Consider the following 23,495-nt stretch of genomic DNA (forward strand, 5'->3'; position numbering starts at 1 on the left):
CTTTTGAAGGTTAAGCTCAACGATCTATTCTATCTATCTACTACACTACCCAAACAAACTATAAAACTGAGCAAATAGCATATGATTTTATAGAAAAAAACAAATGAATATCAACTGACTTGGTCACTTCTACACAGGTTATTCACGTTACATACTGTCAAACAGTTTATCTCACCGATGGCATCTTAATTTCCTAGGTTTTTCGGTTGTCTGTTTCTATAAAAAACTTCTGTATTTATCTAAAAAGTATTTACTGGTATCTGTTGATTTCGCTATGTAGCTATCTGAATAATTTGAAGATATTAAGTCGTTAGACTGTATGAAAGAAATGTGGCCAAACCAGACAAGGAATGAGAACTCGTTTCAAAGAACACAACGTGTTTTGTTGATCTCCATTTAGATTCAAAGTTAATTATTCTGAAATTAATTGTTGAGATCTCGAAAATGAATACATGTATGTTGTTGGTGGAAAACGTGTTTTTAGTGGATGTCTAATTCAACATCAGATTTTTTTACGAGTCCAACTTTTCAACGAAGCCCCGGACTATTTGGATTCCTTATATTGTGATGAATATTCCACAAGTAGGCACCGACTCTCTCACGCACTTTGCTTGTAATATCTCGGTCATCGACACCATATTCATTTTTTAGTCTACCTGCAATCGTACGCAGCAAGTGAAGCGACAGATTAATTTATATAACACCAAATCATGCGTGTAAATCGAATTAACTTAATTTGGTGATAATGATCGGATAATAACTAGGTACGCGCACAGATAATGATGAACGATCACAACGAGCAAGAGTTGAGGATTGGAAGGTATATTCCTTTTTTTTTTATTCTTAAAGTCGCCATGCGTAAGCGACTCTGACTCGGCGTTGAACTCTCTCTCTCTCTGTCTCTCTCTCTCTGTCTCTCTCTCTCTGTCTCTCTCTCCCTGTCTCTCTCTCTCTCTCTCTGTCTCTCTCTCTCCCTGTCTCTCTCTCCCTGTCTCTCTCTCCCTGTCTCTCTCTCTGTGTCTCTCTCTGTCTCTCCCTCTCTCTGTCTCTCCCCCTCTCCCTGTTTCTCTCTCTCTCTCTGTCTCTCTCTCTGTCTACCTCACTCTCTCTGTGTGTCTCTTTCTCTGTCTCTCTCTGTAAGCATTTTCACATCACTTCTTTTTTTTTAATGCCTTCAATTCCATATCCGCTCAATTTTTCTTTTTGTGAATGGTCAGCTTTATTCACAATCGCATTTCCATACAGCAATAATTGATTGCCATCGTTAAAACCTAAATGAATCGTATATGCTGCATACATATTGTGTTTAGGATTGCATGGAATTAACAACGGCAATAAATAAATCAGTGCTCTCTGAAAAATATTAGCGTTAGGTCGTGTTCAGGCTCGTGAATGATTATTGCGCTTTTGATGAAAATTGAATTCACTTCCAGATTGTAAAGACGGTATTTAATGGATTTTATACAGGGGTACGCAAAAGTCCGGAATAAAATTGATATCTTTTTAACCAGTATTTTAGAAAAAAAACGCTGAAACACGTCAGTTGATTTCACGTTGTACGCATTTGCAAGAGACATTTTTTGTAGATAATCGTATGAGGAATAATTTTTTAATGACCTTTATTGACCCCCCGAGCCATAGGTCGCGATATATTCGCGAAAAACTGATTTTCGTGACCTTTTGACCCTTATAACTTTTTTAGCCGGCACGATATCAATGTCGATTTTTCACATCTTGATTAAAACGCCATAATGATGGTGTATACTAAAATTCAGCTCAGTAGGAATTTTTCCGCAAATTGAGGTTTAAAAAACCTAAAATGACTGGATTACAATAACAAACAGCACGTTTTTAGAAAAAGAAAGATTTGGACGTTGCTTTCAGGAGAAATAATAATATAAGCTATTCAAAACAATAAAAAAGTATTTTCTGGGTGGGATAAACCAGGAGTATATAAGTTGACATGTGGTTCTTGACCAGAACTTCATATTGGCCAAATGGGAAAACTTTAGCCGAAAGAATAAAAGAACATATGGGTAGTTTTTCGAATGTGAAGACTGAGTCTACGTTTGCAAACCATTTATTAGCAGATGGGCCTGAAAAATATTTGAAAGTCGATGTTTTGGAATATTGGTCAATCTGGTAATATTTGAAAAACTCGACCAAATAAAAGTTTCCAAGAAACTTTGGGAGGTGATGATCACTCTGCATATCCATCATCGATTAGATTAGAAAACAATAAATATAATGCCATCGTAAAAAGAGAAGTTTATCGTTTCACCAAAAATGTATTTCATCTCCTCTGTTATCGGAATTATCGACACAGCATCCTAATCTTCATCCATACCAATTATCTCCACATAAATCCGTTCCCACAGAGTTATTGAAGGTACTTTATGGTACTCGAGCCGGTCATTTTTATGATATCGCGCCACCAATAAACGAAACGCGCCGCAATCTTTTCGAGAGCTATCAAAAACGAATTTCGATTAGGCATTCGAAACTGAAAATTCTTCGGGCGGACTTTAATTGCTTATCGCCGCAGGAAATCGGAGTTGATTACTGTCTAGTGTGAAAGGTTGAGATTCTACGGTGGATTTTATGAACGAGTATGGAGGTTTCATTTCACTTTACGTTCTTTGTCGAGGCTGGAATTCATAGCCCAGTCGAATTAGCCCAAAAAAAGAGACCAGCAACGCGAACGTTTTTACTGGCGATTTTCTTTCGAAATTATTTGTAGAGTGGTCACCGGCAGTCTAAATTTAAGTTCGCGGGGTAGCAGACCCGTTGCGGCATTCGCCATATTGGATTTATGGGTTGTTTTTTGTTTATTGAACAACTCGTTTATTTTCCATTTTACGAGAAAATTGTAACTACCAAAGTTGTTTAAAATTAAATTTACCACAATTTTGGTTATCATCAGTTTGTTCCTATAGTCCGTTCATAATTTGTCGATAGCACAAAATGAGGGCCCAAGTCATAAAACGGTCGTAAAACTCGTAAATTCATAGGCGGAGGTTCCTGAGGTGTTTATTCATTAAATATAAAGCTTCAGTTTATATTCGAAACTTGCCTTGAAAGGGTGAAGTTGTTACGAACGAAAATAATTTTTGGTTTAGTACATTTTTTAATCGCATTTAATTTACGGCTCGTTGGTGTTTCGGCGTCTACGGCAGTAATTAACGTCTCTAATATTTATTTTGCGAATTTTGTGCAGTGCGTGAGTAACTTTTTTTCATATTCCTACAAACATATACGTACCTTTCGTTCCTGCTTGTTTTGTTTGATTGCTTGCGATGGCTTCGTCATCATCATCAACATCATCAAGTTTTACACCGGTACTGTTGCGTACAGTCAGTAAGTCTGTCTATTCACCAAGAGAGAAGACTATTGTTTTGAACGTTCACGATGCTCTGGTTTCTCAGAATACCACAAACACTGTTCAGAACATAATCAAGAGTTGTGCCAACATGACGGGCGTAGGGGAGTCAACAATATATAGGTTCCTATCAGAAAGAAAAAAAAAAAGGTATAGCTAACCCAAATACAAACGAATACTTAAAGAGGGGGAGAAAACCTATTGAAATTGATGAATTTGCCAAAAATGGTATTCGAAGGAAAATTCACGAATTTTTTTACAAAAAAGAAATACCCAACTTAAACAAAATTTTACAAGAAGTTAGAGACGACCCGGATTTGCCTCATGTCGGACGAACCAAATTGTGGCAAGTTTTAAAAGAATTAAATTTCCGGTGGGAGAAATCAGACCGAAAATCACTTTTGATTGACCGGGAAGAGATAATATGTTGGAGAAGAAAGTATCTAAGATCTATACGAAAATTTCGGGCTGAAGGAAGGCCAATTTACTATCAGGACGAAATGTGGGTAAACTATCAGGACGAAATGTGGGTAAACGCAGGTCATACTCTCACAAAAATTTGGACAGATAAAAATATATCAAGCTCCAGGCAAGCCTTTATGGAAGGTTGGTCTACTGGTATTTCCCCACCCTCTGGTAAAGGCAGTAGATAAATAGTTTCCCACATTGGCAGTGAAAAAGGATTTGTTAAGCATGGTTTGTTGGAATTTGAATCCAAAAGCACAAAAGACTATCACGAGGAGATGACAGCTGATGTTTTCGAAGAGTATTTTGAGCAGATGATTGAACATATACCACCAAACTCAATTATAGTATTAGATAATGCACCTTATCATTCACGACTAGTTGAAAGACTTCCAACGACTGCATGGAAGAAACAGGATATCATTGACTGGCTGCGGAATAAGTCCCTGCCTTACGAAGATGGAATGGTTAAAGCAGAACTTTTAAAATTTGCCCGGCAACACAAATCTAAGTTCAAGAAATACGTAGTTGACAAACTGGCGGAAAGACGAAACATCACAGTCCTTAGACTTCCACCCTACCACTGCGAATTAAATCCAATTGAACTCATTTGGGCACAAATGAAAAGCTATGTGGCTAGAAAAAATACGTCATATAAAATACAAGCTGTACGTGAATTGTTATATGAGTCTTTACAACATATTACAGAACAAAATTGGCGAGATGCAGTAAGACATGCAATAGAAGAAGAACAAAAAAATGTGGGATCTTGACAATATAATTGATGCGACTGTAGAGACACAACCGCTAATTATTAACCTGCAAGACGACTCGGATTCCGACGATGATCCTGTTTATTTTGAATTTGAATAGTTTTGTAAGTAATCGTAGTTTATATCATTTAAAAATAGGTATTAATTAAATAAATGTATCTTTTACAAATTGCAAGTAACTTATTATTTTTGAATAAAATAAAGAAATTTTTTTAAAATAAAAATACAGTTTACAGTACCTACAGTTTAAGAATATTAATATATTTATTTATTTAAAGTAACTAATGTTTTAATCATATACTCTACGACACTGGTCACTCAAAATACCTACATAATCGGATTAAAAGTTTTATAGCTGTATTGTATTTCTCCAGATACAAGGTGGGTTAGTCGAAAACATCTTAAACTGCCAGTTTTAGTTTGGTTTTTGTTATTATATCATATTAGCTGTCCTCTCTGTATTTCAGTTCTCTAATGAGAGTCAAACTTGCAGTGAGCTATCAATAAATTATGAACGGACTATAGGTCGATATTTTTCTATTTATCCCCGAGAAAAGGAGGGGGTAAACTCTTATCATTGTATTATCATCACGTTTATTTTCAATTTAACGAGAAAGATTGATGAACAAAGTTGTATTTTCTTATGAAAAGTTATATGAAACTAAATTTCCTACGAATTTGGTCCTTATTAATTTTCTCGAATTTTTTTTATTTACACCCGAGAAAAGGGGGGGATTGAAATCTTTCCATTGTATCATGTTTATTTTCAATTTCACGAGAAAAATTGTGGTGAACAAACTTGTATAGAATTAAATTTCCTACAATTTTGACCTTAATTAATTTTTTCGTGGATTGATATTTTTCGATTTATACCCTAGAAAAGGAGGGGGTAAAATATTTTCATTGTATTATCACGCTTATTTTCAATTTACCGAGAAAGATTGTCTTGAACAAAATTGTATTTTTTCATACAAAGTTATATAAAACAAAATTTCCTACAAATTTTTGGTCCCTATCAATTTTCTCGTATGATCGATATTTTATATTTGTACCCGAGAAAAGGAGGGGTTTATTTTTTATTTTCAATTCAAAAAAAAAGATTGTGATGAACAAAGTTGTATAGTAATAAATTTCCTACAATTTTAACCCTAATTGATTTTTTCGTAGGATTGATAGATATTTTTCGATTTATACCCTAGAAAAGGAGGGGGTAAAATCTTATTGTATTATCACGTTTATTTTCAATTTTACGAGAAAAATTGTGGGAAACAAAGTTGTGAAAAATGGAATTTCTTACAATTCTGATTCAATTAATTTTTTCGTAGGATCGATATTTTTTGATTTATACCCTGGAAAAGAAGGAGGTAAAGTCTTATTGTGTTACCTCGTTTATTTTCAATTTCACCAGAAAAATTGTAGTAAACAAAGTTATGAAAAATTGAATTTCCTACAATTCTGGTCCAATTAATTTTTTCGTAGAATTGATATTTTTCGATTTATTCCCAAGAAAAGGGGGGGGTAAAATCTTATGATTGTATTATAGCCCTTATATTCAGTTTTACGAGAAAAAGTGTGATGAACAAAGTTGTATGAAATTAAATTTTGGTCTTTATCAAAAAAACATCGGCATCATTATTGTAGAAAATTACATGTTTTCTCCACATCAAGCTAATAATTATAGTATATATGTATGAATTTGTTAATTATTTTTTAAAATTAGGCAGTGCCGAGAATTAATAAATAAACCAGGGGTTGCAACCTTTTTGTACCTGCGTACCACTTGAGTTTTTGAGAAATATTGGCGTACCACCAGACCCAAATATTTTAATAAACGTATAATATTTACTTGCGCTAAATACACTACCTCATAGGTGGCGTGGAAACGTGTGCATATAATGACGATTACAACTTTTACAAATTTTTGACTCGTCGTATCTCAGAAACGGTGGCTCTAAGAAAAAAAGTATTGATACATTTTTGTAGAGAATTTTATGATCTATAATTTTTATTTGAGGTTATTTTATGACAAAACTCACCGTTTTCCTGAAAATCGCGAAAAACCAATTTTTTCGAGATTTTTGGCCTTTGACCTCGAATACATTTTTTTCAGGCATCGCAATCATTCAGAATTTTAAAATCTTATATTTAACTATGTTTTGAACAATTACACGCATTTGCGGCTTGTTGTAAATTTATATACCTTCACTCTTATTTTTTAGTCTAATTTGACCGGACTATTAGTCTTTCACCAGGTATGTTCAACTTCTCAAGGCGGCTGTTGCCTCTAGACGCAATTTATTAAGTTAGCTAAAACTGTGCTATTTCCTGTAAGTCACGAGGCCAAAGAGTCGAATACAGGGCACACCTAGATGAAGTAACGAGTTATTTCTAAAAATCCATTAGCACGAGTTGTATTAGCACAGATTGCAAGCATTTCGTGCTTCAAGGTCGATCTGAACTCAATTGATTGTTCCTTTCAATAACAAAGATGACACATTCATAACAAAGTAAGTGAATGTGCCATTGTTTGGTATTTCAATCGGGGTCGGATTTATGAAGGCAACCTTTCAGAAAAAAAATCGTTGGAATGACCGTATCGGTCGTTGAAAATGCTGTCGTCGAAAATAAAGTAACCTTCGCCAGACCTGACAGTGGATCAGTTAGAAATGGACATGATTACTTTCAGCGTACGAGTTGTTTGCATACAAAACGCATTCCATGTTAGGAATTTGACCCAAATTCAACTTCAACTGCAACTGGGTTACACAAAGGAAGCACAAGAAATTAAATTTTGCATTAGTGGTGTATACTCTACATTTGAGAAACCTACAATGGTAGAAATTGGGCGATTTTTCAAAAAATATAGTGTTTTTTCAAATTTGCTTGCTAGTTTTTTTTCGTACAGGTGCTGTCTGAATCTTGTTTCTCCAAAGTCCCATTGCATCAATCATATTACAAAAACTATTCAGAGTAATAAAAACATGGGATGAAAAGTCTCGCTTTTAACACACCTGTATGTATGTATCTATGTATGTATGTATGTTTGTTTGCTTGTTTGTAAATCTCAAGCTATGGATCTGTATTTGACAGAATTATCGACATTATTGCTTGATCTATTCGCAGGCAGATAGCGCTGTACGTAAACTCCTTGATATAATTCGAACTCACTTTACTTGTATTTCTTAATTTGAAAAAAGTATTTTTTTATTAAAACGCGCTCCTGCTGCCTTATTTGTAACCCTCCTTTGCGCGCCTGCTGCCTTTGGCTTGTTATCTGATTTTCAGGCTCCCTCTCCGGAATCGGAAAATATAATAATAATAATAATAATAAGACGTTCATTAATCCGAATTCACAATTACATGACCAGTATTGTTGCATTGTTTTTTTTGTGGTTAAGGATTCATAAAACTAGATAAGGTATGGGTGGAAAAAGATTTGGAAGACAGAATGTTCGTTCTTTATATAGGAGTACATTTCGTTGTTCAGTAACTTTCTTAATTATTATTAAAATAAAAGGTTGTTCAAGTAGAGGTTCAATTGATCTTATTTTCTCAAGTTCACACGTATATATGTTACTTGCAAAAAGTTAATGACTTTACGAACTGTGCAGTATAAACCGCATAAAATAATGGACCCAAAATACTCCCTTGAGGTACACCAGTGGTGACAGTAATTGCCGTCGATGTCTCATTTTTATACACAATTCTCTGTAATCTGTTCGTTAGGAATGATTTTATCAAATCGCAAGCTCGCACAGAAAAGCCGATATGCTTTAGATTTACCAATAGAATTATATGATTCAACATATCGCACGCTTTTGTGTAGTCCGGGAGTACCAGGATCGTTCCCTTACTTTTGTCCATTCCCCTCAGAACATCATCTGACACATCAGTCAATGCAGAGCTACAGCTGTAACCTATATCAATGATCATTTTTCTAAACAATATACGGCTGATTGATCACAAAGTTTAGATAAAATAAATATAGTTTAAAAAGACTAAAAAACACGCTTTTATTGTATACGAATTTGAAAAATAAATATAGTTTAAAAATCTAAAAAAGACGCTTTTGAAGAACATTGAACTAAAAAGTTGAAAATATTTTTTTAAATAAGCATAAAACAATAACGAACGAAAGATACTAATATTATTGTGAAAAAAGCGTGGCCGCTTTGTGCCATATTTTTGTATATCAGGCGCCCGTCGCTTTTTTTACAATAATACTAATATTTTTCGTTCGTTATTGTTTGAAGCTTATTAAAAAAAATTTTAACTTCGATATTCTTTGAAAGCGTGTTTTCATTTTTTAAAACTATCTATTTTTTTTGTTTGATCCCCTGTAATGATGTGTATTCAGTGTGACCCATTTTTAATGGAAACACCCCCATAAAATTTGAAGTTGTAAACCGATTTTAATAATTTTTTTTTGAAATGTCAAGTACTAAAAAGGTCTACCTTGGGACAAAATTTGAAATGTTTAGTAAAGTTTCAGGGCATACTACGATATTTTGTCTTAGTCGAAAATCGGGATTTTTTATTAGCGATTTTTTTATTGAAAAAATCACTACGCCACTGGATTCAGAGTGCCTTTAAACAGTTGTGACCAAAATTTCATGAAAAAATATTCATTATTAACAAAGTTATGTCAACTCAAAAATTCGAAAACTCACACAGCTAACAGTTACAAAAAACACCCTATATCAACAGATATAGCCATGAGAATATTTTTTTATGATTTCAACAATAAAGTGCCGCCAGGAAAACATTAATGCGCAGAGGTTTCTAGAATTTTTAAACACAGAGTTTTGGGATGCCATTCACGAGCTGCCAATTAATGAACGATCAAATTTAATTGTCCAGTTAGATGGGTGTTCAGTTCATTATGCCAGAGCTGTGAGGCAATGGCTTAACGAACATTTTCCAAACCGATGGATAGGCCGTGGTAGTCCGCTTATAGAGTGGCCACCCAGATCTCCAGACCTCATAGTTTTGGACTTCTCACACAAAAGGTTTACAAAAACCGCTCAAGAGATAGAAATGAACTTTATGCAAGAATTCGACAGGTATGTGCAGATATTAGCTCTCAAGAACTAAGGAACGTAATCAGAAACATTCGTAAGCGCTACGACACATGTATCGAAATACGTGGTGGATTAGTAGAGGCTGCTAGAATATGATTTAGAATTAATTGTTGCACTGAATCGAAACATTTCAATAATTAGTTATTAGTTACGTTTATTAAAATTTTTTGCCTCATTGTTAGTTGAATTGTGTGGATGTAATTCCGTTATTTTCATTAAAAATATTTACGCTATTTTTTTTTATCTGGCGGCGCTTTATTATTGAAATCATAAAAAAAATGATATATTGTGACTGTTTGCTGTGTGAGTTTTTGAATTTTTGAGTTGTCATAACTTTGTTGATAATGAATATTTTTTCATGAAATTTTGGTCACACCTATTTAGAGGCACTCTGAATCCAGTGGCGTAGTGATTTTCTCAATAAAAAAATTGCTAATAAAAAATCCCGATTTTCGACTAAGAAAAAATATAGTAGTATGCCCTGAAACTTCAATAAACATTTCAAATTTTGCCCTAGGTAGACCTTTTAGTACTTGACATTTTTTTTAAAAATTATCAAAACCGATTTACAATTTCAAATTTTAGGGGGTTGTTTCCATTAAATATATATATATATATATATATATATATATATATATATATATATATATATATATATATATACAAAATATTAAATAAATAAGTGAATAATTCACAGATGTTGAATTTTTCAATCAAGAGAATGATAACCTCCTCATATCTTAATTACTATTACCTACGTCCAAAAGTGCAATTTTGTTAGGTCAGGTTTTATAGCTGGCTACTCCACCACCAAATCGCCGTTCCAGTGCCTAGAAAACTGTCCACCCAAAAATAATTTCACTCAAACTTCAAAAATTTCAACGTGTGATTCCTAACACGGAGAATATACTTGCTTTACCAACATTTTGAACCCTTCCAAAAAGTAGTTTTGATAAAGCGCCTCAGAATAATCTGAAGTTTCGATCATAACCTCATTATTGTAAAGGTTTGAAGGTGGTAGGGGTAGCTGGGTATTAAATCTGGCGAATACGGAGGCCTGTCCACCAATGCATAGTTCAATTGGTGTACTTTTTCAGTTGGTTGAATTATTAATTTTATAAATGAGTATGTTGAATATACTTCAATTTTTGTTTCAGTTTTAAAGTTCAAGCGTATAACGTAAATTTGCATTCACTGCGGGATACACACTTAACTTTATTCGAGACATTATGTTTCGTATGGATCATGAAATAAGGTATGAGACAAAAAATCCAGCCTGTGTTTTTGTTGTCTTCATTACTATCCATATAATGGCATTGCCATCTGTGGTTTTCATTTTTTACCTAATAATTCATCGTTACCACCAAAGAAGACGTCGCGTCTTCGACCACGTGTAACACACCCAATCTTAGCCTCCTTGATCGGTGATAAACAAAAGCTAGTCGATTATAATGTAAATAATTTTGATGGGCATTCTTGTTAGATAAAATAAACTCGAATAATCAGGGTCTTTGCTTTCGCTACGTGTCGTTTCTCTTGTCGAATCGATAAATTATTTCTGTTGCTCGACTGGGATTTTTTTGTTGATATATTGTTGAATCAATAAAAAATCAGTTTGATTTTCGTCTGTATACGGGGGGTCTGTTGAAAAAATAAGGCAAATGGTAGATTATATGCGGTAAATAAAAAATAAATTAAAATAATAAAGATAAACCACCCAAATTCGAGAAATCAGGAGTATATAAATTGAAGTGTGGAACGTGTCCTAAGGTATACATTGGTCAAACTGGCAGAACATTGAGGAATCGAATCCAGGAACATAATACGAGCGATATAGTTTTCAAATGAAGTTTGTGGAGATCAAATCGGGTGTAGTTTATGAAATAATAATAGAAACAATAATAATAATGTTCACTTACAACTTGGATACATGTATTTATTTTTTATACACCGTCATCGAAGCATGAATGATATATCTTTGGATGGAAAGTTTTAATAATTCTGTTTATCATCCGATAAAATAATGAAAGCCTCAAAAGAAGGCGAAGGTATGATAGGAAGAAAAAAGGTGTGGAAAACTCGAAAGGAATTGAGTTTCAGCTGGGAAATGTAAAACAGAAAATGGATTTGCTGGAGAAGACATTGTCTAAGGGATGTAAGAGATTTCCTATGTGAGAATAGAAAGATTTATTATCTGAACGAAATTATGACTAACGAAGGATTTGCCGTTGGAAAATTTGGCAAGACAAAACATTACAAGTTGACATTGAGCAGTTTTAGAAGCCGTTAATAATTGTGTATAAATAAATATAACTCTCAGTTTTAACAGGTACTTTCGAATAAATACAGAAACGAACGCCACTGCAAGTAATAAAACGACCCGAAGTATCATAACATTTTTGTTTGCGATATAATGCGTTTTCCATTAATAATGAACAGTCAATACTCTTTGCTATTAGGAAATATATTATTATATATTTGCTATTATTAAATATATTATTATAACGGTAAAGTACTACCTCTTTTGTAACCAACCGGGGTCTAACACTTATCGTAAAAAACAAGCCGTAACTAATAAATCCGAACCCATGAGAAACTAACTTCCTAAGATATATTATACAAAAAAAATTGAATTTAAATGCATGGCAATGTATTCAATTTGTTCCACGCACTTTCCTGTAAAGTTTTAACTCTTTTGTGTTCAATTCGGCGTGCAGGCCGGAATGGAATCTTTTCCTTTCGTGTGTAATCATGCCTGGCTCTTAACTAACGACAATATTTTGTTACAGCGGTTGTGATGCACTTTGTCTTTCTGGCGGCCTTCTTCTGGCTGAATACCATGTGCTTCAACATCTGGTGGACTTTTAGGTAAGTTTTTGTTTTATTATAAGCACCAATTCTTGTGTGTGTGTGTGTATCGTTCGCATTTTCTTGAAAAAATTTGCGGAAGAAAAAATGCAACTTGGGTTGTCTTAGGGCTTGACTAAATGCGTTGTTGGACAACATATACGCGGCTTCTTTGAATTTTCTCCTGAACCAGTGTTCCTCTTTGTGGATGATTTCAGCTTGAGCCCACTTGATGTTATGTTGATGAGTCCAAACATGCTCTGCTATTCCGGATTTGCTGGTTTCTCCTCGCTGTGTGTGTTTCTTGTGCTCAGCAATGCGAACTTTCGAAAGCCTCTTATTTTCACCGATGTATGATTCTTCGCACTCGCAGGGTATCCGGTAAATGCAATTCTTGGAATCGCAATCCGCGTTTGGGGGCCTGGTTTTTGTGAGGCTGCTACGGATACTGTTCCCAGATCTGAGACAGGTCCTGATGTTATACTTGAACCCAATCCTTGTTATCCTTTCTGACAGTTCTTGCTGTCTTCTAGCTAACAACTATTCTACCATCACTCTGTAGTAACCATTCCGTTGTAGGTCATTTTTGATGATGCCTAATTCCTTTTCGAGACCTTCTTTTGTATTATAGAGCCCAAAAGCACGGTCTAGTAGAGTCTTGATGATTCCTCTCTTAGTTGATTGATGGTGGTTGGATTTCTGGTTCAGATACTGTCCTGTATGAGTAGGTTTTCGATCTGAACCCGAAATCCAACCACCATCAATCGACTTAGAGAGGAATCATCAAGACTCCACTTGACCGTGCTTTTGGGCTCTGTAATACAAAGGAAGATCTCGAAAAGGAACTTGGCATCATCAAAAATGACCTTCAATGGAATGTTTACTCCAGAGTGATGGTAGAACAGGCTTTAGCTAGAAGACAGCAAGAGCTCCACAAGGAAGAGAAGCCACCACAACCAGTACTTGTACTTCCCTACATCAGAGGATTATCGGAAAGGATAAGAAGGATTGGGTCCAAGTACCTGTCCAGGACCTGTTTTAGATCTGGGAACACTTTCCGTAGCAGCCTCACAAAAACCAGGCCCCCAAACGCGGATTGCGATTCCAAGAATTGCATTTACCGGATACCCTGCGAGTGCGGAGAATCATACATCGGTGAAACTAAGAGGCCATTGAATGTTCGCATTGCTGAGCACAAGAAACACACAGCGAGGAGAAAGCAGCAGATCCGGAATAGCAGAGCATGTTTGGACTCATCAACATAACATCAAGTTGGCTCAAGCTGAATTCATCCACAAAGAGGAACACTGGTTTAGGAGAAAATTCAAAGAAGCCGCGTATATGCTGTCTAACAACGCATTTAGTCAAGCTAGCGTAGAGATACGTAACATATGGAAACCTCTAATGAAGCGAAAAACGACCAACTCGCGCCAAACGGTCATCTCTCGCTAAAACCAATGAATCGGAAATAGAGGGAATAAGTGAAAGCACTCGATTGACCTATAAATAATCATATCTCGGAGGAATTAGTCCAGTTATCACTTGAAGACGATTGTGGATACTAACAATCGAAACGTCATGACGTAACTTGGTTTGGAATCTTTTAATTTTTATTTTTCATTTTTTGTTAATAATATTTTCAATTTTTTTAATTTTCAGCTTTTATTGATATTTTAATTTTTTTTATTGTTGCTTGTATGTTATTTCTTTGTGATTTCAGTTTTTTGTTTAATAAAATTGTTATTTTCGGTGAATCTTTTTAATTTTTTTCAAGGTTTTCAAATCAATTTATATTATATTAGACCAGGGGTCTCCAAACTTTGAAGCCTTCGGGCCATAATGATTCAGTTTGTTCCAAGGACCAATTTCTGCCCTTAACTATATTTCTAGACTAGGATAGTCGCAAAGTGCCTGACCTAAGCAAACTTACGCTTTTTTGCATTTCAATTATTATTGTGTAGTGTGACACGTAACGACATGTAGTGGCGAGTAGTGGTACTATGTACTATCTTTTTCAGCTACCCGCTAGGTGGCATTAGGCGTAAATAAATATTTGGAATTACCGTGTTGGTTCAAGAAGGTTCTGGTTCTAGCTAGTGTATTCCGATCACCTCGAGATGGCAGTAATAATTGCATATAAAAAGGCTAGCGGCGCAACTGCGAGTTAGTCTGCGTAGGAAAGGCGAAGGAAGCGAAACTGTCTATGGTGAAGTAAAGTAACACCCGTCAATAAAAGTATTTTGATTTGACTTACTGTTTTTATGTGTGATTTGTTAGTATGGAAAAGAAGCGAAAAATCTACAGTGAATGCAAAGTTACTCCAAGTATACAAGAATTTTGCGGAAGGAAAAATTTGAAGCTTTGAAACGCGGACTCAAATCGCAGCAATCTTTGTTTACCAAAGCGAATACTGAACAAGAGTCTGCAACTCGCGCCAGCTTTCGTGTGGCTCTTGAAATCGGAAAACGTGGCAAACCATTCACCGATGGAGAAATGATAAAAGAATGCTTGATTGCAGTAGCAGAAGAAATATGCCCCAAAAAGGTGAATTTATTTAAAAGTGTCGGTTTGTCAGCAAACACCGTGGCTCGGAGGGTGCAAGACATCGCAGAAAATATATCATCTCAACTGTCTGACAAAAATGGACATCATGAGTGGTTTTCTCTAGCATTGGATGAGTCAACAGATGTGTCAGATACTGCTCAGGTGTTGATTTTTATTCGCGGAGTAGATAAATGCTATGAAGTATATGAAGAACTTCTTGATATTGATAGTATTCACGGCACGACAACTGGGGCTGATATTTTTAAGGGAGTTGAAAATGTCATTAATAAAAAGAACCTTCGATGGAGAAATTTGAAATCTATAACAACTGATGGAGGCAAAAATATGTATGGTAAAAATTAAGCAGTGGTTGCACTTGTGTCGAAGGCTGTAGAAAATGATGGTGGTTCAAAACCATTAGTCTTACATTGTATCATTCATCAACAGTCCTTGTGCGGAAAATGTTTGGATATGTATGAAGTTCTAAAACCATATCAGTTATTAACTTCATCAGATCCACTGGGCTGAATCACCGACAATTCCGCGAGTTTATTCAACAGATTGGAGAAAATGATTTACCATATCATACTGCCGTACGCTGGCTTAGTTGCGGAAAAGTCCTTAAGCGCTTTTTTGAACTTCGAGCAGAGATCGAATTTTTTTTAAATGAGAAGCAGCGCCCTTTTGCCGATTTAGAAAATAGCGAATGGATGTGGAAGTTAGCCTTCTATGTGGATTTGACAAATCATATGAACGAACTGAATTTGAGATTGCATGGAGAAAATCAGCTTCTCCCTGATTCATACACCAATATCAAATCCTTCAGGCAGAAAATAATACTTTCAATCGCAATTACGTGAAAAATGTTTCACACATTTTGAAACATGTGAAATATTCAGCCACACTACAGAGACTGAATTTCCCGTCAATTTTGCAATCGAAACTTTGAGTGCTTTGAAGATAAATTTTGATACTCGTTTTTCAGATTTTGATGTCATTACGAATGAAATTAAGCTTTTTCAAATTCCTTTTGATTCTGACATTGAAACCCTGGCTCCGGAAGTCCAAATGGAAATTATTGATTTACGGTGCAGTGATATGCTTAAGAACAAATATCAAAGTTCATCTTTGTTGAAATTTTATAATAGTCTTCCACTGGAACAATTTGATAATTTGCATAAATTTGCTGGTGGGTTGTTTTCTGTTTTTTGTACTACTTACTTGCGTGAGAAAACGTTTTCCAAGATGAAGTACACAAAGAATGTTTGCAGATCTCAATTAACCGGTGAGCCTCTTAAATCTCATTTGATAATTGGTACAAGTAAAATTGATCCACAACTACGAAGTATTGTCGTTGGAAAATCACAATTACATAAATCTCATTAGTGTTTTTGTTTCACTGTGATTCATTTCAATTATTTGTTAGTTATTAATATGCTCAAACTTAGATACTTATGTTAAGTTTTCTTTGTCATCATTTCTGTCGTTAAGTTTTACCTTGCAAGTAAATAAAACCGAGTAATTATCATTCTGTGTTTTCTTCTTCAACTTATCACAGCAATAGTAACAACAATTAGGTAATCTTTGGCTGTCGCGGGCCAGATTGATGACGGTAAATCATTGGCTGTCGCGGGCCGGATTGATGACACTGGCGGGCCGGATTTGGCCCGCGGGCCGTAGTTTGGAGACCCCTGCATTAGACAATGGAAATCCGAACTGATGAAATAGGTTCATTTATATTCAACTGTTTGCTGGACCAAAGTTTATGTAAAATTTTCTGATAATATTCTTATTTATTGTTATTGTTTTGTGTAGTTGCAGAAAAAAATCGAAAACATCCAAGAATTTTTGTTTCGAATAATTGCCAGCTGTTTTCTTATCGGATTTGAACACTTGTTAAAAGTTGTGTATATTTTCGATATCTGGTGACCTTTCGCTTCTATATTTATTGAAATTTTATTACGGTAATAACGTTTCGCAACATGTGCCTGCAATTACATGCTATTCGTGGGGTTTTCCTATTAAAAACATTCTCGTAAAACTCAGTCGTTTTGATTTTCGCGACCGCGGTGACTATCAAAGCTAGAGATGAATCATTTTATTTGTAAACAGTCACGGATGTTTTCTGCAATATGTAAATTGATTTGCTTTTATCGCCACGATGTGTGGAAATGTTGTGAAGCTTGGTGGGGTGATGCTATTGGCAGATGTTTTTCTTTAGAAAAGGTGGCCCCGCTTTAGACCATGGCCGATAATTTTTGAAAGAAAAAAAAATAACAGTGGGATGAAACTCGTTTGGAAATGATGAGAATATGATAGAAATGAGGGGAAAAATAAATTACGGGCTATTTGCGTTCGGAAAATGTGGGAGGGGGTGAGTTTTTAATGGTAAAAAATAGTTTATCTCGATTTCCGGCAAAACTACACCAGTCCTATATGGAAAAAAGTTGAACGGCAAAGTTGTAGGCAATAAAAAGATCTACAACTTTTGTCACATAACCAAATTTTTTCAAATAACCTCAAAATTTGTGTGAAAAATTCAAATAACCAAGTTTTAGGTTTTTATTTTTATCTTTTTCAAAAATAAATTGGGTGAAAACTTACCTTTTTATGTCCCAAATACACTGTAATTTATTTCATTCAAGATATTTATTTTTTCACCTCATTTTGATCTAATATCAAAAAAAAACACCCTGATTTTCAATCGAGAATTCTCGCGTGAAAATATCAACTTTGTTCAAAAAGTTTCTGATGGTGTAAAACAATATACACACATTGGAAAAGTCTAGGGATATTTTTATAACATACTGAATATCATAAAAATAAATGCATGAGGTCGTTTAATTTCGAATAAATTGGTACACTCGACCACCCCGTAGATTCCTATGGGTTCAACAAAGCCTGCAAAAACGGTAACTAATCTTTTATCAAGTTTTTACAAACTGTAGGTTTTCAGCTAAAATGAATAATCTGAAAGTGTCGAGTTTGTACATTCTATGCAGTTCTTGCTCAGCAATTAAAATGGAAATATTGTGCTTTAACATGGAACTCCATCACTTACCATTGGCTGAGATGAATAGAGCTGTAGGGCTTCTTCAAGGTGGCATGCGACAAAATGACGTAGCTCTTCGTTTGGGGGTCTCCCAAAGTGTTATCAGTCGATTGTGGCGGCGTTTCCGTGAAACTGGCAGTCCAGCCGAACAACATCCAGGGCGAGGACGCGCTACAACTGCAGTTCAAGACCGATTTTTGGTCTTAACCGCAAGAAGACAACCGACAATCACAGCACCTGAGTTGGTTAACGTGTTGCAGCAGACGCACCAGGTAACCATTGGTCGTGATACTGTCAGAAATCGACTGCATGAAGCAGATCTTCACAACAGAAAGCCACTTAGATGTCCACCTTTGTCGAGAGGCAATCGCGGTAGAAGATTAGAGTAGTGTCAAGAACATCAAAACTGGGATGCAAATGATTGGGCCACAGTTTTTTTTACATACGAATCCAGATTTGGATTTCATCCAGATTCTCGTCGAGTAAGACTGTGGAGACGACCTGGAAATAATTAACGTTTGAGACACGTCCAGGAAGTCCACACATACAGAGGTGGTACAGTAATGCTATGGGGCGGAATCATGATCGGCGGCAGAACCGATCTCGTTTTTCCAAATCGCTCCCTCACAGCTCGACAGTACCTCGACACCATTCTTCTACCTATCGTCCGTCCGTTTGCTGGTGCTGTTGGTGAAAACTTCCACCTAATGCACGATAATGCTATTCCATATGTCGCGCGTCTAGTGACTGACTGGCTCACCAACGAAGGAGTTGATGTATTGCCATGACCAGCACAATCACCGGACCTGAATCCCATCGAGCATGTGTGGGACATGCTTCAACGAAGAATTACTCCGCATATGGGGAACATTCACACAACGTTTCAATTGAGAGAGCTTTTAATCGCTGAATGGGCAAATGTACCTCAACAAGACATTGACAATCTCATTTTGTCGATGCACGATAGATGTAGGGCCGTAATAAACCAGCGTGGAGGCCATACTTTGTACTGATTCCAATTTTTTTTGTATTATGATTTTTTTTCGGGGTGCCAAAGTAGAGCCATATTTTTTTTTGCTTATATGCGCACTCAGTATTTTTGACCATTTAATAAATTTTGTTGTAAGTTACATTCATTTAATAATCACCCGTCAACTTTTTTTCCCTAAAGCGATCTAAAAAAAAATTATTGCCATTTTTAAAAATATTCCTAGACTTTTCCGATGTGTGTACATTACTATAGTAAATGTTCTCAGAAACTGCAAAAAAATCGAAAAAAACTCGAATTCGATTTTTTTTAATCAGTATGTACAATTTCACCAAAAAATTGTGATTGCTGCAACTTTATTCGGTTAAAAAGTTTATTTATTGAATTCGATTTACATTCATGTCATAGAAAATCTCATAAAATATAAACATACATGTAAATCGTATAATTGAATTTAGATTCTTCATTCTGATTACGTTTTTAATAATAATAATAATAATAACTTTATTCACAACGTATACAGATTAGAGTACAATTAATACAAAACATGTGAACAAAGTGGTTTGGCGATGAAAGCAGAGCTCTTGTTTCGCAAGAAGTTATAAAGAATATGTAAGTACATACATATTTGTATAAAAATTTGTATGGCCTTCATGGAGTAGAAACTACAAAACATTTTATTAAATTTTGTGAATTTGGTGTTATAGTTAAATAAATTATATTTCGGCTTGAGGTAAAATTGGCCGATTAAATACTAGACAAACAAAAAGTAAGAATAATAGATAAAACCTCAGACAAATATTACACGTTCTATAAGAATAAAATATTAATGTACAACTAGACAAAATCTTAGGCAATATGGATAACACTATGCTACTTACAATACAGTATGATACAACTTTGGGATAAATTTGACTAAGACTAACTTATTTCACTCTAACAGATTTTTTTTAAATTGCCTATCTTTATCGAGAATGTGTTTTATTTGTTTTTTGAATATAGGTTTGAAATAAATTTTTTTTATTTTGTGAGGTACGGTGTTATATAATTTAGTTGCCATGAAAGAATATGTATAAATTGAAAAGCAGAGGACCCAGTACCGTACCTTGTGGGACTCCACATTCGATTTGTTTTTTATTGCTAATTGTATCTGCAATTTCGAAGATAGCTTATTTCATTAATGTATAAAATGAAGAGAACCGGCCGAAGATAGAGCCCTGCGGGACACCCATATCAGAAGATTTGATGTCCTGAAGCGAGTTGTTACCGAAATATTTCAAACTGACAAACTGTGAACGGTATTTAATGAAAGACTGAATCCAACTGAGACAAACACCTCTAATACCATAATTGTATAACTTCGATATGAGAATATCATGATCAACACAGTCGAAAGCTTGACTCAGGTCACAGAAAATGCCGTAAGGAATCTCTCTTCGATCAATGCGGTCTAATGTATCGTTGAAATAGTGATTAATAGCAGTTGTAGTTGATTTTTTTCTTCGAAAACCGTGTCGGCTGCTGGTTTAAATGTTAAATTCATTCAAAAAGGCAATGAGTCTTTCTAAGGAACAACATTCGAAAACTTCTGAGAAGCTGCTGGAAATTGTTATAGGCCTATAATTTTCCAAGTTTTCTGGGTATTTTTTTTATATACAGGTATAACTTTCCCGATTTTGAGATAAGAAGGAAATTTGCCGGTTTTGACAGAGAGATTCGCCAAAAATGTTAAAGGCTCAATCACAATGCTAACAATTCTCAGAATGAATATAGAAACTTCATCGGGGCTTGACGAAGATTTATTTCTGAGCTTGTTCCTCAATAAAACTAGCAGTTCATTCGGCAAGTACGGCCTCAAGAAAAAAGTATGAGTTTGACTTTCATGCATTACGTTAGTTATATTAGGAACAAAGAGTTTATTTCTGAGTTCCAGTGGAGCATTTTTGAAAATAATTTTGAAAAAAAAATCTGTTTAAAATCTGTTTTTCCGTTAATCAGATGCCGCCCCCATACGAACGACAACTCTCAGAAGTTGAGAAACTTGTGCGAGCTAAGGACTAACGAGGTCTTACCTTTTAACGTGTGATTCCTTACACGGTTGGATACAATGTCCGGATCTTCCACTTTCTCATGATTGTGACAAATTGTGATATTTTTTGTTCATTTTTATGTCTATTATTTAATTCAGATACTACTTTCCAGGCAGTTTTACCCAACCAAGTTTGAAGTTGATAATATCCCCTGTAACAATGTTGTTCTGCTGCTCCTGTGGGTGGGAGGTTTGCCAGAATGAAAGATGATTTAATTTTTGCCAATGGATATTTTTGAAATCCTTATTGATTCAGTGTCATTTTTTCATTTTTACGTTTATAAATAGATTTGATTAATTGTAATCCTTTTTTTGATATCTTCTTTACTTGCATCTTCATTATTAAAAACATTGGCCAAAATTGACAAATATTCAGCGTCTAATAATGAATTATTTCCTTTCCTTTTTCGGTAAATCCAGATGTTGAATCGCAACCGGAAAAACAATGGAGAATTGCAACAATATTTTTAATGGATTCATGTTTGAAACTATCAATTTCAATGTCATGATAATTTCAACTCAACACCTACAAATGTTTACGAGATGAAACAAACTCTCAAGGAAATAAAAAATGATAAGTCCGCGGGGTTAGATGGTATAAATAGAAGACTCCTTGAGAACCTACCGATAGAAGCTCTATTTGCACTAACTGAGGTGATTAACAAATCTTTTGTGACAGGAGTATTTCCCTCAGGGTTGAAGACATCAGTTGTTCTACCTCTCTATAAAGGTGGAGAGGTCACCAACCCCTCAAACTTCAGACCCATCTCGTTATCATCAACTATCTCGAAATTAATCGAAAAGCTAGTGAAGAAAAGATTGTTGAGATTTTTATCAAATGGAAAAATATTGAATGAATGTCAATTTGGCTTCCAAAGCTGTAAAAACACTAATGATGCAATCTTCTCATTTTGGAAAAAATATACTTGAATATGAATGAGGGAGAAGCAATTTCGGCAGTTTTCTGCGATTTTTCGAACGCCTTCGACTGTGTCAATCATGATATACTTATAAAAAAAATGTACTGTTATGGCATAAGAGGAATAAGTCTTGAATGGTTCAAATCGTACCTAAAAGGTAGATCCCAGCTGACGAAAGTCAATAATGTGTATTCGGACATTTCGGCTATTGATTGCGGGGTACCTCAAGGATCTGTTCTAGGGCCCATTTTATTCCTATTATACATCAACGATCTTGCTACAGTTGATATTGAAGGGTCATTCACAATTTTTGCCGATGACACCACATTGTTATGGCATGAAAAAAATACTAACAATTTGAAGCAAATGATATCATTAGATTTAGAAAAAGTCAAACAGTGGTGTAATTCTAATTTACTCTCCTTCAACGTAGACAAGACCAAAATTGTAAACTTCAAATTTAGCTATGACAACTTGCTATTAGATGGTAGGAAGATAGAAGAAACGACTTGCACAAAATGTCTTGGTCTGCATATTGACAATAAATCAAAATTTAAAGAACATATCACATCTTTATGCACAAAATTGGCTTCAGGATGATTTGCTGTCAAAATTGTCTCCAATGAACTTGATATATTCACTGCTAGATCGACTTACTTTGCCCTAGTAGAGTCTCATCTAAGGTATGGCATTGCATTTTGGGGATTCTGTAGTAAACATTTATTGAACCAGGTCTTCGTGTTGCAAAAGAGATCTTTGCGGTTTTTATGTGGGGCAAACCATAGGGATAGTTGTAGACAACTTTTCGTTAAATACAGAATCCTCTCTCTATTCAGCATCTTCATTCTTGAAGTTGTTTGCCTGATTCATAAATGATATAACACTGATTCTCCAGATACACATAGAATCCACAACACAAGACAGAACAGTAGTAGTAATTTACATCTGCCAATACCCAGATTGACTCTAACAAAACACTCTAACATGTACGAAGGGAAAAAAATGTTCAACCATTTACCACAGGTAGTTAGGGATATAGTAGAGCAGAGACGTTTCAGGGAGTCGGTCAAAAATATACTGCTCATGAAAGCTTATTATAGCCTGCAGGAATATTATGATGACAAATTGTAAATATTCTCAGTGTTCTGCCAAGATAAGCTAAACAATATTATGTAATAACGATCACGTTTTTATCATTATCATTATTACTATTATACATATAGTCTTGTTTTATTCCACATTAATATGTGTATGTGTAAATTGAATTGTGATACAATTGTATTTATAATGAAAATGCAAGGTTTGTTTTGTTTTGACAAATATGTTTTACATACTTTTTAATTTGCTGTTTTATTTA

At 34.9% G+C, this 23,495-nt stretch overlaps 1 protein-coding gene across 2 annotated transcripts in view; it reads left to right on the forward strand.

Annotated features, from left to right (window-relative positions):
- The window catches only part of mthl1 (adhesion G-protein coupled receptor methuselah-like 1), a 215,277-nt gene that overhangs the window by 57,622 nt on the left and 134,160 nt on the right, over positions 1-23,495 (forward strand). For both annotated transcript variants that reach the window (XM_074171733.1, XM_074171737.1), the window contains exon 3: positions 12,488-12,566. In XM_074171733.1, coding sequence (XP_074027834.1) covers positions 12,488-12,566 — 79 coding nt within the window. The remainder of the gene's footprint in view (positions 1-12,487; positions 12,567-23,495) is intronic.

The sequence above is a fragment of the Leptinotarsa decemlineata genome, unplaced genomic scaffold (genome assembly GCF_025532065.1).
Source record: "Leptinotarsa decemlineata unplaced genomic scaffold, Ldec_3_MD MMD2_P_RNA_scaffold_12, whole genome shotgun sequence".
NCBI classification, from domain to species: Eukaryota; Metazoa; Arthropoda; class Insecta; order Coleoptera; family Chrysomelidae; genus Leptinotarsa; species Leptinotarsa decemlineata.